Source organism: Dermacentor silvarum, chromosome 9 (genome assembly GCF_013339745.2).
Source record: "Dermacentor silvarum isolate Dsil-2018 chromosome 9, BIME_Dsil_1.4, whole genome shotgun sequence".
Lineage (NCBI taxonomy): Eukaryota > Metazoa > Arthropoda > Arachnida > Ixodida > Ixodidae > Dermacentor > Dermacentor silvarum.
Genome location: NC_051162.1, coordinates 135,253,532 through 135,272,675, shown reverse-complemented (window position 1 = coordinate 135,272,675; position 19,144 = coordinate 135,253,532). Strand labels below are relative to the sequence as shown.

The window sequence follows — 19,144 nt, the reverse complement described above, 5'->3', positions numbered from 1 at the left end:
CGTTTACTCCCTACGTCCCGGTCAAACCGGCGCAACACTAAGCAGAGCTTGGCGCCACTCCACTAGAAAATATTCGAGTGTACAATGTATGCACTGCAACCAGGGACCACGTAAAACTTCAAAAATAGTGATTTCCCTATAATGAAGGTTTACAATACAGTCGAACCCACTTAAACCCGATACCAGTTTTAACAATATATCAGTTATAACAATGAGAAGCTGCTGCACTGTCAACTTTTGTATAGTGAAATAACCCACTTACTACAATGCCCCCATGCCGCATTCTCATTACAATGATGAAGTCTGGCTGCTGGGTGTCCGTGCCGAAATGTAATGTACTGCAAAATCCTTCAAGCGAAAAAAAAAACAAACAGAAATTTGAGCTGCTGCACGATCACCCGCCGCCCCAGCGGCTGCTGCGCACTCATACCACAGAACCTGTTTTCCAGCCTTCTCATCACCAGCCTCACACGCCTCTCTCCCATCATTCTTCCACCCCTCCAAACATGAATGGGCTGCACTCATAGCCCCCACAGCTCTATGCCACGCCACCCTCCGAAACACGAATGGACCGCACTGACAGCGCTGCTCCCAGATTGCTCGCTAGCCCCTGACTCTGCGCAGTTCTGCCATGTGGATCAAGTCGCTCGTACTCGTCTTTGCTGGTTGTGTCGAAGTCATTCCTCGCCAAGTGGTTACCCAGCCTCATTTGACTCACCGCCGAAATGGAAGATGGCTGATCCACCTGCTGACCATCAGCAATGCACGACGTTGCCAGTGAAAAAGAAGTGCACTGCTATAGATCTGGAAACAAAGTGCTTCTAATCGATGAGGCGATCGTTGCGAACGTGCTTGCATCGGATAGCGACGACGACAGTGACTGCGACGACGGCAACGATGATGCAGTAGGGCAGGCTGTCTCAACGTTGCCCTCGCACGAGGCCCTGCAGATGATTCAGTCCCTCCAGGACTTCATTTATGCGAGGGACCTTCCGCTGGACTAAGTGGAGCACCTGGATGCCTTCGAGAAGGATGCGGGCAAAAAAGCAAGCAAGGCTGACGGACACGAGGTTCTCTCATGCAAGCCAGTCAGAAGCACGTGGCGAGACGCTTGTGGCGATCTCGCCCCAGCGTTTCTTTTGGATTTCTCAAGCTCAGAGGCTGCCACGGCAACCTTCTCGCATTTTTTAACAGGCACGCCCTTTTGCGGCCACCAAAGCGATGTCTCGGTGGAGTTCATATGTCACTTGCTGCCTGTGACCCCTCTCTTTGCAGTTGTTATAGCAGTGCCATTCTTCAATGCCGACAGCCGCAGCTTGTTACAGGTGATCGAAGCACGCAGCAAGCAAATTTATACAGTTAAACGAGTCAACACTATCAGCAGCTGGATGGAGGAAGATGGTGGGGAGGGGCACCGTCCGCCCCGCCATTATAGTCTTCTCTCAACTGCGCTGCCATTCCCCTATTTTGATTTTTTTCATGCAACCCGGCTATAACAATTATCAGTTATAACAACGAAATTTTTGTGGCACTTGAATCTTGTTATAAACGGGTTTGACTGTATAGGTTTATTTATTGAAGTGTTTCTTTTTCCTATAATGATGCATGTTTTCTTGCCTGCAATGGCAAAGTACAAATGATTATATTAAGCTACCCTATCACAGCATTCAAGCACACCTTCCTTAGATTATTACACTGTCAATCACAGTGTAATAAAACACTGCAACCATAAGCAGCAAAGCTGCAGCCTACCACATTATAACTTGGCAAGGTGCAAGGGCTTACAAGAGCTATCCGATGAGAACATAGCCATTTTAAATACTAATGTGTGAACTACTGTGCTGGCCATGCCCAGAAGAGAGCACAAGGTGTCTGCTCTTTTCAGCCAGCTGCATTTCACACAGAAAAAATGGCAAGTTGTGAAATGTGCCACGGACAAGCTCACTTTGCCCATGATAAAATTAGCACGTGAAGTTTTTCTTCCAGTATTTTTTACTGCCTATGATCTTTGAACGAATAACAGTGTGAAATGACGAGGACAAGACAAGAAGGCAACAAACACATGCGTTGCGTAACTACAGCAATGGCATAGTGGTAGGGTATCTGCCTTGTTTGCGGGAGGTACTGGGTTCAAATCCTGGTGCCACCAGAAACCCACCGGCTTTTCTAATGGGTATGGATATCCCCCGGCCTAGTGCTCGGCTACTTGTAGGGGTTCACATCTCGAAAGGGGGGCCCTATAGAGATCACTAAGCATAGTGTCCATATCCAACCCAATCACAAAAGCCATTCTGGCAGAACATCCACCTTGGCAGGCTAGTGCTACCGCCGGGTACCTACAGGTAAAATATTTTAGGTACAAATGCACTCCCTGCCAGGTGCTCGGCCATTATGGGATCTCAACACTTGGAAAGGGGTGTTTGTACCCAAACCGAGGGCATCCCCACTTCATAGGTGCATTGGGACGCCACATGGGAAATGGCTGCCATGGGACCGGCCCAAAATTGCTTGGTGTTTTGCCTTGGTCCTTGCACAGCATGCATACGGTCTGTACGAACCTCTCCCAAGCAACGCACCCCTGGAAAGCCAAACGCCTAGCCGGGGGGCTGCCTTCTACACGTCTTACAAACTGGTGGTGCCCAGAGGTGTGACTACTACACTATGATCTATTGTTGAAAGGCCAGTTCATAACTCAGACACTACTTCTTTTAGTTGGGACTACCACACCCAGAGGCAACAAAAGAAATGTGCACGATGCATTTTTATGGTAACAAATTTGACTAACTGTCACACCACTCATTTTTCTAAAATTTCGCAAAAGCATCACATTTTTTAGTCCAATTCATTCAGTAAAATAACTGGTATCTTGCCCAGTTTATTTGTAATAAATGGAAAACCTCCGTTGTGTGTTCACAAAGAAAGGGTGAGAGTAGGGTGCATAGAGCAGGGTGAGAGAAGCAAAAAATGTTCAAGAAATGAAAATAAAGAGGAGGGGTGGGAGCACCATGACAAGTAAACCCCTTTGGCACTCCCCTAGCAAGCCTAATGGTTTGGTCATCTGCCATGCAGCATGCTGGCAGTCGATCAGCTTGCTGCTTCCAGACCGGAAGCAGCAAGCTGTAGCCACAACATACAGCCGACATTCAAAGTTTTACATCATTTACAAGTTTTTAAAATGCAATGAAATCGTAGATTCTTACCTGTCCCACAACATAAATGGGAACTAGGCCAGTTTAAAGCATGCATTAAATTATTGTTCCAGTGTACCCAATGTAATATTGCACTTTATTTTTCACTTGTGTTTGCATTTGTCAATGTAACTATTGTATAAAGCTATAGGTGCCACATCCTCTTGAGCAGTGAGTGCATGGGTGGCAGGGCCGCTGTCAACCAGAGATTATCTGCCTTGAGCCAAGTTGCATACAAAATGCTGATGAAAAAAAGTAATAATAGAGAGCTGTTGCTGGAATGCTAGAAATGCAGTTACCATGCAAGTCACCGCTTTAAAATATCGAGTTTACTGGTATTGTGCCAGCTACTCTGTTCATTTGATTATCGCGAAGGCGGTATGTGCGCTTGTAGTGCAGTTTCTCCTGCCATTGGCGCAAGACAGCACAAGCTGTTTGGGAGCATCCCACTGCTGCTGCATATGCTTTTCCTCGCATTGGGTTTCTTTCCGTATTGGCCTCCACATTTATAAAACCAATTTCGCATGCCTCGCAAGCTAAGTGAAGTCTATCACACTTCTGGCTCAAACCTGAGCACAACTCACACTCGCCTAGCATCGCTTCCATAACACTTCTTACACAGCAATTGATTATGTACCCCCTCTAAAGTTCTGGTACCACATATATAAAAAAGTGTCAAGTCAATTAGCATGATTGAGTACAACATTATCATTGAGGAAGGCCAAGCCATCGCAATGCACTTAATGACTCATTTTCAAGTACGTAAAGGAACGACAACTCTGACCTAGTGAATTATGTCAGGAGCAGCTCAAACCTTGATCTTGTTGTCACTGTTACGTCTAAACATGGAAAAGCGCATTCCTTGGATGTTTGGCACAAGTCAGTCCATTCATCAGCGGATGCACCAACAGTGATCAAACGTGTCATAGACTGTGACGCGTTAAAAAAGGAGCTCGCATCGAGGCAACAACAACCGCCGCCATCCGTGGATACGGTAATTACCGTGAAGATCACTCTATTTAATTCTGATCCTGACAAGCGGACCATCAAGCAGAGCCTACTAATTGATGAAAGGGGCCAAAGTCGACGAACACTGTGGGAACCGCATCGAGCTAGGTTTCCCAGATGGCCAGCAGATTTAAGAATGCGGGGGCGAGGGTGCGACTTTGGAGGCGGGCCCGGCGGAATGGTACGTCAAAATGGCAGAAATATTTCGACCGATTCGACAATTGTGATTGGCAGAGATACCATCATCAGATTCCCTAGTTTATTCTACTAGGGAAGACGACAGTATTAAAAGCAGAGACCTGTGGTGCCCTGTGGTGCAGTGAGGTGGTTCTGACATGTCTGGAGCCAGCGTTTAAAATGTAGAATAAACCCTTTTTTCCTTCATTCCTGCTACAGGACGTATTCATCAACGGACTTGGTGGATTCCTGGCCCAAACACCACCTTGAGCCGCAACATCACTAAGGAAGAGGTCTTCAACTTCAACTTGCGTGTGCAGTTAAATGCTAAAACATTGAGTGAACCTGACAAAATCCATGATAGCTTCCTGTGCAGATATGCCGAGTGGTGTTCAGAGCTTGAAGAGGAAGATGACCACAAATGCATATAAATGCGTTGATATAACAATTTGTAATAGAAAGCAACCACTAAGCTTTCCTAAAAGGGGCCCTGAACCAAGTTTTATTAAAGTCGAGAAATGTATTTGAAGTTATATTAGAGTATTTAAGAAATACTTTGCTGCAAAAAGTACTTCAATCCATTCAGCAGAAGCGGAGTTATTGGCAATCAAACAACCACATCGCGATGCTTCCGCTCCTTTTTCACTGACTTGCACTGCGAAGGCTACAATGGAGCGGGGTGGGTCCACAATGTTCCCCCTACTGAGTGTCATCATGGCGCACAGTTGAAATTCAATTTTAGATGTTCACGTAGACACCACTATTTCTGATTTTGGTGCCTATGGCACGCCAAACGAGCCAAACATGACTGTCCTCAGTGATCCGCAGCATGCTCAGCCAGCGGACTCGTCGCGGCACCCCACGGCAGCTGCGGTATCTACACTACATCGCAGATCGCAGCTACATGCACAGAGTTACGGCGAAATAAGATCATACGCAACTGCAGTGTGTATGTGCAGTGTTTGCTTTGTGCACGACAGACCTTGAGGGCAAGATCGCGCTCATATGCTCCTGTCTGGCTGTGCAGGTGTGGACCGGCTTTGTCCTGCACCAACGAATGGTAGCCACATCCAACTTATGCATTTTGAAGTGCTGTCAATATGGCTCAATACAAAGCGAAGGCTGCCAACGAGTCTAACCAGGAGGTGCCAGAAATGAGTGCACACTGGCAGGCGTGCGTGTGGTCAGACCTTAAGCTTTGCGTGGTTCAAGGCTAGTTGAGTGTTGAAAACTAGTCGAAATTTGCGAGACCCAACGGCCACGACACCGATAAGCAGGTTGGCCAAACTTTAATTCCTACGCAGGCGGCCGAGGCTGAGCGTGAGCAGACGATAGTCTGCTTCTTTTCTTCAGGAAGTATGTAATTATTATCGAAATTCAAAAGCAGATTTTCACATACTTCAGCTTGTTTATTAAATTGTGTCAATAAATATACACAGTAACAGTAGGAAGAACCACACTGATCCAAACACCCTTCTTCAGTGATGTCAGCTAATGGCCATCAGCAGCTGGGTATGGGAATCAGCCATATTATGAAATAAAGCGTTCAGAAAAGAGTGAGGAGCAGGCTTCTGTTGAAGAGAGAGCGTATTAGAGAAAGGTGACTTCGCGCTCCGCTTGCGAGCTGCACGCGCCACGCGCGACTGCAAAACTTGGCAGAGATGTTAACAGCAGCGTATGCTATCCGTGAGCTGTGTTTTTCACCAAGCCCAAAGGGTGGTTCAGGACCCCTTAATTAAAATATGAGCCCCTCAGACCAGTCTGTGAATACCAACACATAAAATTACTGTCAGCTATGACCTACCCTCGACTTATATGTTCAAAATATAAAGAACTATGGTTCCTTTGGAGGAAACTGCATAACTGTGCAGCAGCTATGAAACTAACAGCCTACAAAATGCTAACAAGGCCAATACTGAAATGCACTGACATAATTTCGTATATGTCCACACAAAAATGCATCACCATGTCAGCATCCAGTAGAAAGCGCTGTGGTTTATTATTGTAATGGCAATTATACGGACACTCCAGGTGAATTTTCACCAACGCTGTGATGTTTCATACTAAGTCCAAATGTGATAAGAATGAGTGGCCTAAGTGCCATGTGCTGTAGGTGCGAGGACAAGTGTGCGAGGCTGAGCCAAGAAGGATGATGGCTTGACGCATGCCATCTTCCAGTGCACCATATGTTTGGAAGTCAAGTGATCAACCACGTGCTAGGATCAAGCACACTGCTAGCACTGGTGTGAGTCTACTTTCCATCTGCGTAAAAAGATGTGCTGTTTATTTTTTACTATCTAGGGGAAGGAGTTGAGCAGAGTAACCAGTTGGGCTTGTTGGTAGAACATCGTAGAAGGCTACGGCGCGGAAGCGACAAAGACGAAGACAGGAGAGGCACACAAAGAAAACAGACACATTCTTGCTGAAAGTCAGCACTGTGTCTGTGTTCTTTGTGTGCCTCTCCTGTCTCCATCGTCAATGCCGCAATGTAGCCTTCTAAGATGTTCTAGGGGAACGAGAGTGCCCGTCTCGTCAGCCCAGCCGTGGCTTTCTATAGCTGTCCACGTGGCTGAGCGCATATGCAACATTCCCAGTCTGCACACTATATTTTGAAGGTAGTCTGTGGTAGGTGCGAGGACTAAGGGCAAGCCAAGATGGTTGTGGCTGCATGCACGCCGTCTTCCCACGCACCCAGTGTTAGAGGTCACGTAATGTAAATTTCGAATACACACTGCAGTGAGCATTTAAATGAAGCATTCGCTCCCTGCTGCCGGTGCTCTTCATCACAGCAGCATTGTGGCAGATTGCACTGCAATTATCAACACCTGTTCATGTTTATCTGTGCATGCGCCATGGTTGTTAATTAGTAGGCAAATGCTTACTGCAATTTATATGGCCGATAAAACTACGAACCTTACTTCATGTAATTGTTTAATACGTACTTTGCCTCTGCTAGCAATGCTTTGTCTTTCGAGCGAAACTGTGACTTTTTCAATAAATACGAACTGCGGTCATCCGTTACTGAGTTACTGTATTTCCACGATTCTAAGCACCCCCTCTCTATTTTTCGCAAACGAATTGGGAAAAAAGTCTACATGCGAATCTAAGCACCCCCCTTTTTGTGAGGAAGAGTGCGTAGCCAAGGCCGCCAAGCGCGTTTGCTCACTCTGTCGTCAAGCCGGAACCGTCAGGGTCCGAGGTGGCACGACGTCCGCAGCGCGATCTCGCCGCACGGACAGATCTGGAGAGGTGCGCAGACTCGTGATGCCTGCGCACCTCTTCAGTCCAGCCATGCTCACCGTGGCTGCGTTCCTATGCTACACGACAGATTGGCGGCACAGGACGTCAAAAACCGGCCGAAAGCGACCCCGATGACTCTATCAGCAAGTTGTCACGTGGGCCTGGTATCAGCAGCACTCGGCAGGTTTCACGGGCATCGCGGGTGCACGTTGCTTTGTTTGGTGTTAGTTGTTTGACAGCCCTAACGAAGTGATGAGTTTGAAGAGGGCTGCCTACAGCTTGAAGTTCAAGCAAACCGCAATCCCGTTTGCCAAAGACAATGGCAACCACAGTGCCGCCACGGAATTTGGCGTGGACCGAGCCTGCATCATGAGGAGGAGGAAGCAGCGGGACCAGATTATTAAGGGCACCCCAACGCGTAAGAAGTTCACGGGACCGCACAAGGGCCGACATCCGGAAATGGAAGATGAAGTGTGTGAGTACGTTCACAGCGAACGATGCAGGAGCTTCGCTGTCACTGCTGATGCAATCCAAATGAAAGCGTTGGAGATCTCAACAAGAATGCAGATTCCCCGTACGGTGTTTCATGCCAGGCGGGGCTGGGTGAAGCGTATGATGAGAAGAAAAAGATTTTGTTTGAGACGCTGGACAACAATATGCCAGAAGCTGCCAGCCATATTGAAAAAAACTTATCGCTTTTCAGCGGTATGTGTTGAAGCTCCGCAGGGAACACTGCTACGCGCTAGGCCAGATCGACAACACCGATGAGACGCTGGTGTATTTTGGCATGCCGAGGGCATGCACAGTTAATGAAGTACAGTTAAACCTGCCTATAACGAACCTCCATATAACGAATTCCTGGATATAATGAAGTTTTGTATTCCCCGCCGTGATTCCATAGAAGAGCATGTATTTGAAACCTCTACGTAACGAAGTGGCAGCGGGAGACCCCCTCGATATAACGAATTTTCCCCGCCGACAACCTAGAGATTTCGCCCCAAATTTTGTCATTTTTGCGCGAGCAGCAACCGGAAGCACCTTCTTCGCCGCGCTGGAATGCGAAGCGGCGGCGGCGCGCTTGGAGCGCTCGAATTCACGGCGCGAGAGCGAGCCCACGTGTGCGTGCGTGCGAGCGTGCGCGAGGCGGGCCTGCATCCCTCGACCCGACGATCTTGCCGCCGCGGGTGCGACCCTTCCCCTTCCTTTCATTCAAACCTGACCCCGCCGCTTGTTGCAGCTGGCCCAGCCCGCCAAGCCGGCACTCTCCTTTTCCTGTTGATGTTGCCGAAGGAAAAAAAAAACTTTTTTTTTTTCAACGCACTGGCTGCGTCACTCTCTGGTTACTGCGCAATTCTCCGCGCTTCACTTCACTAACTTGACACTAGGTGACAGTATACGACGCTACGACGCCATCGTGTCGCTCACTCTACGTTTCAGACGCCTCACGCTTGTGCGAAACGACACGCGTCCACGCATCCAGTACCTGGTGTGACATTCGAAGGATGAGTTCTTCAACGAAGAAACGCGGGATATTGACCTTGTCTGCAGTTCGCTTTGAAGATAAGCCCGTGCGGGTGCACACTTTTTCCACATCACAGATCACTTTCAAGATACGGCGGCTGCCGCCGAAGCAAACGCATCCCTTTCTCGCCTCCCCCGCCGTGCCTAGCTTGGAAGCGCACTCCCCCCCCCCCTTCTCCCTCGCGCGCGCGAGATTGAGTCGGCTGACCCCCGCAAGCTTTCACTCGCACGCACAGCGTACGGCACGCGGCGACGATGTTGCCGTGTTTGGACTCTACATGGAACCTCAAAGCGACGTCCACGGGGATGGCACAAATGCGCTTCGCAATAAAATGTGCTTCTGCGCGGTTACTACTCCGACGGTGACACCCCCTACCGGCAGCTTCTCCGCGTTACTGGGAACTTATCTCGAAGGCCATACTTTCGTGCAGCGGCAATCGGCAGAAAATACGTCATGGTCGCCATGTTAGTTCACTATCGCTGGCGAACTGTCGTGCGGGCGTTGCAACTCGAGAATCGAACGTCTGCGCACATGATATTTTGCCTATTTTGTACCTGTGCGTGTAGAACAAGAAAAATAGTACGCACCAACGCGTTTGGTGGGCAATGAGCGACTACAGCTTAAGCGGTCAGCCAATACATGGGGTTCAATGCGGGCTGGGTGGGGGAATCTTCGTCACTACGTAAACCGCAATTACGCATTAAGCGGGTACGTATTAACGAGGTTTGACTGTACTATCCTTACTTCGTATAGCTGTCTGCTAATTTGCTGTCGCAATCGCAAAGACCGCCTTTCGGGCGAAACTGGGACTTTTTGGTCATCGCAACTTTAGTGTATTGGGGGTAAATCTTGAGCGATAGTACATACGGTAAGCGTTTCTTTTTCCAATTTTTGTGCTGAACCTGCATATAACAAAATCATCTTTATAATGAAGTTTTTCGGGAATTTGTCAATTTCGTTATATCCAGGTTTAACTGTAGTAGCCCGAGAAGTGAAGGCGAGGACCGCAGGGTACGAGAAGCAGCGTGTCACAGTGATGCAGTGCATAACAGCTGACAACCGAAAGCTTCCACCATACATCATTCTCAAAAGAAAAAACATGCCAAAAAATGAACGTGTTCCTAAAGATGTCATCGTAAGAGTCCAGGAAAAAGGGTGGATGACAGCCGATCTGATGTCAGACTGGATTCGAGTCGTGTGGCAGCAGCGCCCGGGAGCACTGCTTGGCGGACTTGCAGGCACACGGTCGATGCTTCTGCTGGACGCATTTCGCGGCCACCTGACCCTGGAGGTAAAGACCAAGCTTTGGAACAGCAATTGCGACTTCGTTGTGATTCCGAGCGGCATGACGCCAGCCAGTGCTGCAACCCCTCAACATTTCAGTCAACAAACCTTTCAAAGCGAATCTTTGACAGGAGTACGAATGTTGGGTGCTGAACCCTGACCGGAAAAAGACACCGACGGGAAAGCTGCAGAAAGAGTCCCCCCGTCAACCAGTCGCAAGGTGGATTTTGGACACGTGGAAGAGGTTCCAAGTTGACATTGTGGTCAAATCATTTAAGAAGTGTTCGATCACAAATCACTTCAACGGAACAGAAGACAAACTGCTGTGGGATACTGAGAGCGACAGTTCATGCGGTGCAACGACTCGAGTGGCAGTGAGAGTGACTGAGCATCCGACAAAAGCGGTGGGTTCACTGTCTGCACCTATTTTTCTTTCGAATGTTTGCCAAATAAAACGTTATTTCTCGCGCCCGTCTCGCAGTGATGTCACAGCGAAAAGAAGGGGAGGGGGGGGAGGAGTCATTTTAGATTTTTCGAATCTAAGCACCTTTGGGCATCGCGATCGTGAAAAAAGGAGATGCTTAGAATCAAGTAAATGCGGTATATCATTTATCAAGTTCACTTTCTTTTGCAAAGACAGCTCATTAAAGCTTCACTTTAGACTACGAAACAGCTGCCTTAGTATTAACTACATCATAGCAAATGGTGAAAAATACACACGACAAAGCCACAACAAAGCCACAATAATTCCAAGAATTATTTTGCCACAAAACTGCTCTTAGATACAGCTTTTCTCCTCACACCAACACAAATGGAACCAATTTCCGGCTGAGATTGTGTGCCTTGACACTGCAGAATCTTTCATGTCAAAAATAGAAAAACTGCTTTTTTTAAGCTATGCCATGACAGATCAGGCTTTTTGCTTTCTTTTTATTCCTCCTCCTCCTACCACACCAGTGCACATCATTATCCTTGGTATAGTTCACTGCTAGAATTTGCTTTCTTGCAAACTTTGTTATTTTGGTCTGCACTGTATGCATTATATTGCCTCAGTGATATTTTGCGTTGGTGTTATCAGTTTAAAAGTCAACATATACAAAACTGTTCACACAGATGCCTTGGCATCTGAACGTAGCTGGCAGCTTAACATGTAAACAAATCAAAATAAAATAACAGTAATGTGCTGTTCACTTTTGTGGATACGAGTGAAATGATGCTGATGCTTATCTCAACAATTTTTTTTTAATTCATGGTGTCCAAAAGACAAGGTGCCGTTCACCACAACCACATAAACTGCTACACATAACTTCCTTTCGTTTCCAGATTTGCATCCGTTCATTGGGGAGATGTTGGCTATAGATATTGCCACAACTGTGGCATTTGATGAAACACTGCATGCAGCGTGGCTCACATTTGTTTAGAGCAAGGATGGACACTGTGGTCCCCAAAGTGTTTACGTACAAGGACCCATCGCCTTGCTGATTGCCTGCATCTCTTCCCGGCTGAGGGGTTCCAGCGAGAAGCCCTGCACTTCAGACCTGCCTTCCATTTCACGCAGAGATTGCACATTCTTCTTCAGCTTCTTCCGTAAGGATCCAATCTCATCTTCTAGCTTTTCTTGCTCTGCAAGAGGAAAATGCTGATTATTCATGCGCTCATCAGTATTATTTCATTCCTCTGAACATTTTGTTTCATCACAGTTCTTCTATCTTCAGATTCATTAAAAGCATACTGCACAACAGGTTGAAAAGTTTCAATGCATCAGTAAGTTTTGTCAATATTACAAAATGTGTACTCTATGCATGAACTCTTTAGAGGCACGTCAGATGTGAGGCTAGTTAGTATGTGTGCCCAGCATATTGTCAGAAACAATTAAAAAAGTAAATATACTATATGATGACATACTGCCAAGGACAGACATCCAGAAGTTCAATGCTCCAACTTGTTTCACTAAAACATTGCACACATGATTCAAATTTGAAGCGAAATTCCATCATATGTGCCTCAAGATGTACGCAGCGCACTTTAAATGTCATTATTTAGTGCTCCTGCGTTTGATGTGCTTCCTTAGCATGTAAAAATGTACACACAGCTTTTGAAGAGGACAATAAATCATCAACATAGCAAGTGACACACAAGCATAAGGCATTGCAGCACTGGGCACAAAGTTATCACAACACGCTGAATCAGCCAATTTACATTGCCACTTCTTATTCCCGTGTAGCAAGCAATTACTGGTACAGAAGAATCTACTTCTCCTGCAAACTAATCAAGAAAAGAGTCATGAAGAGGACCTAGACTGAAAATAGATCCACCACATGTGCATTACACAGCAGTGAATTGAAATGCTGTGCTTTTCACTCTACTGTGGCCATGGAAAAAATAAACAATTATGGTAATTAGGGTTTTCAATTCTAATTTACTATTTCCTGCTACACTTTTCATCCAGGCATTATTGACTGCATTTAGAGTCAACTGAATTGTAAAATACATGTTGCCCATTGTCACACAAGAAGAAATGGGCTCCACAAATAACACATTTATCGTGACTTAATGAGCACAAAAATCATGGTAGGAAATTTGAACACTGTAGAGATACAATATAGATTCTAAGATATGGCAAACTGGGGCTTGTCTTATTTATTTATTTATTTATTTATTTATTCATTCAATACTGCAGAGTCAAGGTCCAAGCAGGGTGGATAATACAAATACAAAGCAGCAAACACCAAAAGAACAATACCGATGCAGGCTCAAAAATGGCAATTCACAGTCTGATCATTTGCTTCAGTAAGGCAATTCCAATCATGTATGGTCCTTTGAAAATAAGAAAATTTCAACAGGTCAGTGTGAGCAAAATATGGCGTTAGCGCGTTTTGTTGGTGGTGTCGAGTGGGTCAGCTAGTTAAGGGTGATAAATACAGTGATATATCTAGAGCTAGTTTGTTATTTAAAAGTTGGGAAAGAAATTCTAATCGAAATGTCTGCCTTCGTGCCTGTAAATGTGGTATGCCATTAGCTTGCATCAAAATTAGAGGGCGACTCTAACACAGAAAATTTGTTAAATATAAACCTTACAGCCTCTCTCTTAATACGTTCAAGAGTATCAATGTTACGTTTAGTGTACAGGTCCCATATAATGCATGCATATTCTAGTTTTGGTCGTGCAAAAGCTGTGTAACAGAGGAGTTAAACGTTAGTAGGAGCAGTTTTAAGTTTATGTTTCAGGACACAAAGCTTGCGAAAGGCCTTTCTAAAGGTCTTTCTTGCTAGCTGTCACCTCTGACCCTGGGGCACTTTCTCTTGGTCCAGAAACTCCTGCATAATGCTATGGGAATGCTTCATATAGCACTCACAGTGGACGCACTTCGGCGCTGGCGCAAGTAGAAGGGCATCAAAGCAGACACCCAACGGACACCAGAGGCATTCTGTTTCACCCGAGCGTTCACCAGAATCATCATCATCAGGCCTCTCCCTGCGATCTCCAATTTCCCCTGTCTTGCGCTAGCTGATTCCCACTTGCGCCTGCAAATTTCCTAACATCATCACCCCACATAGTTTTCTGCCGTCCTCGACTGCACTTCCCTTCTCTTGGTATCCATTCTGTAACTCTAATGGTCCACAGGTTATACATCCTATGCATTACATGGCCTGCCCAGATCCATTTTTTTCTCTTAATGTTCATTAGAATATCGGCTATCCCAGTTTGTTCTCTGATCCACTGCTCTCTTCCTGTCTCTTAATGTTATTATAAATAATGTTTGTTAATTACGTAATTTACAAGCCGCTGTTCTCAAAAAAAGGCATAGTAAATAGGCCCCTGATTAACCAATTACTTTCGCTCTCACAGCACTGCAGAGTTTTATGAAACAATTGTGCAGGAACCATCGAAGATGATTGTCAAATGTAAGAGAAGGTCATACTGTTTTGTACCATACTGTGATCATCTCTGTTCTATTTTCGGGTTGAAGCGCTTGTCATATTGTGCAGGTGTTGCACAGCTCCACCTCGCAGTCCAGTGCAGGTATGACAATGAGATGCATGGTTGCATGTCAACATTGTCGGGTTCTGAACTTCGTGCAAGCAGGTCAATCCAGAAGGTAGTGCACTGGGTAATCTGGGCCAACTCTGAAGGCGTTAGCTGCCACAGGGAAGGATGGGGCAAACTGGTACACTCTTACTTTATAAACAAATTGTTGCTATGAGACATGGAACATCCATTTCTCATCTAGAAGCACTAGATTAGTAGCTGATTTCAAGTGCATTCTAAAAGTACACTTTCAAGTATTATATCTGGTGTTGTATGCTACCATATGTAAAAGTGAGCAACAGTGTGTGAACAAGGGAAGCACTTGCCTTGTTCGAGAAGCTCCTTGGTTCGCAGCTTTGGAATTTTCATGAACATGTTCCCGATGCAAACCCAAGGCCTGTGGACATCCTCCTCCAAGTGTTGAAGTGCTCTAAACATGCAAAGACAAAGTACCACGTCAATGTCAGCACGAAGGCAAGCACACACAATGCTACACAGCAGCTGCTCATTTCTTGAGGTTCAGTTTTTTTTAGAGTGCTCAATTAATTGGACGTTATTATTACCACCATTCACGACTGAAAATTCTGTCTTGCCAAAATTTGCTCAGTTGTTTGGACATGACGGACTACATTTCTAATACCATTGTTGTAAATGATAGATACAGCTGCTTTTGCAATGCTTGGACAATTTATTGGCTTTCAATAGCCACTTGACTGCAAGGTATAATGATGAAGCAAATTTAATGCTATTGCACTCGAACCTCGTTATAACGAAACGGGATATAATGAAATAATGGATATAATGAAGTAAACTAAATCCCCCTTGAAATCCCCATAGAGGTCCATGTATTTAAAACCTCATTTTCACGAAGTTAAATTGTTCTGCCAACGGATATAACGAACTAGATTCGTGTCCGAAGCCGAAAAATACCCGACCGTAGCGTGCCGATTACATCGCTTTCCGCAGGGTTCGGCACTCGTTTGCTGCAGCAGGTCAAAACTCCTGCATCCCCACATCGAATATGTCGTCGAGCAACACTGGCATTTCTCACTGCAGCGCGTAGCTGTGCATAGCTGCTTACCTGCGCACAAGCAGCAGCTGACTATCGCACTTCTCCACTGACATCTCTCTTTCCCGTGCCTGGCTGCACGAGCCATGCCACACTGCGCGGCTACACGTGGCGGTGTGAAAGATTAGTCTCTCTTTCACTACACTGTGCCACGCAGGCAACCGCTTCTGGGCCTGGCCTCAGAGATCTCCCCGGGCAATCTCAGGGGTCACGCCCAGGCCGTGCATTCACTTCTCCCTCTCCTTGCAGCTCGCCGCGCAGGCTGGCAGCTGGGCGTGGCCTCCGAGATTGCATTGGCATCAGTTAAACCTCGGAGGCCAAGAGCCGGCTGAGCCAAGCCGGCACGGCGAAGTTCGCTAACCTCCTCGATCACACAGCAGAGCGTTGTGTTTGTTGTGCCTTTCAGAATTGTGTGAGGGTTCCGTTGATTAAGAAAAATAATAACGACCACACAAAGCTTAAGTAAAAAAGTAATTGAAACAACATATTAAGGAGTATGTGTAACAGAAGGCAGCAAATAAACAATACCAATTTAAGCTCTAGAACTCTAGTAAGTTGATATGAAACCACATAAAGCTATCAGGAATAACTCAAAAAGATTCAATACAAATGACCCCACAAAGCAGGTGTATCACACTGTAATTGAAAAGAAAACACAATAAGTTACGTGTCATGTAAAACCTCAACAAAATAATAACTTAAGTTCGAACTTTAGCAGGTTGCAAACAAGGTAACATAACGAAATCAGGAAAAACCTAGTTGGTTGCAGCAGAAAATACACATGGTCACAGCCGTCATTTATTCGATAGCAGCGCAGAGCTACAGAGGATATACCAAACTCAATGTACTGCTTAACAGAAATCGTGTCCAACACATGCCAGACATTATGTCGGCCACTGCTTCCTGCGCCTGCTGTCTTGTATTGATGCCGTGGTAAACCGATACCAATGGCCATTTTAGAGTTGGCCCGTGACTATCCACACCTTTGATTGATGCTCCGACTTCGATCTAAGCCGAACAAATATCACTATTTTCATGCATTTCAGCTGCTTATCCGTAGAACGGTCCATTGGCCTGAGAACAAGTGGCGACATTACTGCATGCCAGGAGCATGACCTTTGAGACTATGCCATGTCGCACTGTTGAAACAGCGCAATGTTAAATGCAGAGGACATGCAAAACTGATGCCCATGCAGAACATTGTCGCAGTGCTATGAAGTCATAAATACAATTCCTGTATCTCACTGCCTAACCTGCTTTACTACTACAAGCAAATCATGGCGCCAATGCAGAGGTATTCCTGCAATTATATTACATACCTGGCAACCTGCCAACTTTAACATTAATAAACTCTCAGACAACCCACCGCAGGAACAGCAAGCATTCCTGTGCAGACACTTTTTGAGTGATGCATACACACTTTCTTAACAGAAAAGCTTTCTAGCTAACCGTAAGAAGTGCCGCCTGCTGCTGCAAAACCTCGGCAAGCTATGACGTCACTGCGTTGTCTAGCAACCACCTCGCGGAGCGGCGTGTGTCTCGCCTCCTCTCCGTGCCGTGCACATGTTGCCCTGACAGGGGACGTTAAGGAGAGGGAAGGAGAGCATGCGTGCGGTGCGCGCAATGCTCGGGAGGGGGAAACAGAAAATGAGAGCGAGATAGAGAGAGAAAGAAATTGTAGCAACACTAACGAGGCAACGCACAGAGCTGCTGCCGACACCACCCGCGTTTTCCCGGTGCTAACGCGGGAAATGGCGAAACGCGGGCGGTGTCGGCAGCAGCTCGGAGACACTGCGTGCAACCAGTTTCTGCCGCCGCGCCGTGATAACGATTGGATCTGCGCATGTGGTGACCTTGAGGCAACAGCTATGTAAGCGTGTGCGTTACAACCTAGCATCAGCCAAGTTACAACCTAGCATCAGCCACGTTACAACCTAGCAATAAGCCCCTACGATCACCCAGCTTTGCTGTTTCAAGCCTTGCGCAGCCAAGTGCAAGCTTAAGCCTTTTTATTGGTAGCTTGCCTTTCGATACGGCACACAAGCAGTAGAAAACTTGGAACAGCAAAGACTAACAAGCAGCATATTGTTTTATCACAGTGACCTTTCCTGTGACACTGCTGTTGCCGATTTTACCTGCTTCAAGAACTTGTTTGAAGGGCTGGGCTAAGATACTTTGAAATTGTCATCATCATCAGCCTATATTTTATGTCCACTGCAGGACGAAGGCCAATCCCTGCGATCTCCAATTACCCCTGTCTTGCGCTAGCGTATTCCAACTTGTGCCTGCAAATTTCCTAACTTCATCATCCCATCTGGTTTTCTGCCGACCTCGACTGCACTTCCCTTCTCTTGGTATCCATTCTGTAACCCTAATGGTCCACCGGTTATCCATCCTACGCATTACATGGCCTGCCCAGCTCCATTTCTTCCGCTTAATGTCAACTAGAATATAGGCTGTCCCTGTTTGTGCTCTGATCCACACCGCTCTCTTCCTGTCTCTTAACGTTAGTCCTAAGATTCTTTGTTCCATCGCTCTTTTTGCGGTCCTTAACTTGTTCTCGAGCTTCTTTGTTAACCTCCAAGTTTCTGCCCCATATGTTAGCGCCGGTAGAATGCAATGATTGTACACTTTTCTCTTCAATGACAGTGGTAAGCTCCCAGTCAGGATTTGGTAATGCCTGCCGTATGCACTCCAACCCAATTTTATTCTTCTGTAAATTTCTTTCTCGTGATCAGGGTCCCCTGTGAGTAATTGACCTAGATAAACGTACTCCTTTACAGACTCTAGAGGCTGACTACGATCCTGAATTCTTGTTCCCTTGCCAGGCTATTGAACATTATCTTTGTCTTCTGCATATTCATCTTCAACCCAATTCTTACACTTTCTCGATTAAGGTCCTCAATCATTTGTAGTAATTCGTCTCCATTGTTGCTGAATAGGACAATGTCATCTGCAAACCAAAGGTTGCTGAGATATTCGCCGTTGATCCTCACTCCTAAGCCTTCCCAGTCTAAGAGCTTGAATACTTCTTCTAAGCATGCAGTGAATAGCATTGGAGAGATTGTGTCTCCTTGCCTGACCCCTTTCTTGATAGGTAACTTTCTACTTTTCTTGTGGAGAACCAAGGTAGCTGTGGAATCGTTGTAGATGTTTGCTAAGATATTCACGTATGCCTCCTGTACTCCTTGATTACGCAATGCCTCTATGACTGCTGGTATCTCTACTGAATCAAATGCCTTTTCATAATCTATGAAAGCCATGTAGAGAGGTTGATTGTACTCCACAGATTTCTCGATTACCTGATTTATGACATGGATATGATCCATCGTAGAATATCCCTTCCTGAAGCCAACCTGTTCTCTTGGTTGGCTGAAGTCAAGTGTTGCCCTGATTCTATTGGAAATTATCTTGGTGAATATTTTATACAATACTGAAAGCAAGCTAATTGGTCTATAATTCTTAAGTTCTTTAACGTCTCCCTTCTTATGGATTAGTATAATGTTGGCGTTCTTCCAGCTCTCTGGTACACATGAAGTTGTGAGGCATTGCGTATAAAGAACCGCAAGATTTTCAAGCATGATATCTCCTCCATCTTTGATTAAATCTACTGTTATTCCATCTTC

At 46.0% G+C, this 19,144-nt stretch overlaps 1 protein-coding gene across 3 annotated transcripts in view; it reads right to left on the bottom strand.

Annotated features, from left to right (window-relative positions):
- LOC119464414 (p53 and DNA damage-regulated protein 1) overlaps positions 1 to 19,144 on the bottom strand; it is a 44,713-nt gene that overhangs the window by 2,060 nt on the left and 23,509 nt on the right. The window contains exons 3-4 of one of the 3 annotated variants that reach the window (XM_049656449.1): positions 14,776 to 14,879; positions 11,881 to 12,042 (exon numbers count right to left, since the gene is read on the bottom strand). In XM_049656449.1, the coding sequence (XP_049512406.1) occupies positions 11,881 to 12,042; positions 14,776 to 14,879 (266 nt within the window). Of the gene's footprint in view, positions 1 to 11,552; positions 12,043 to 14,775; positions 14,880 to 19,144 lie in introns of those variants that run through there. The other 2 variants (XM_037725370.2, XM_037725371.2) reach the window with 2 other exon arrangements.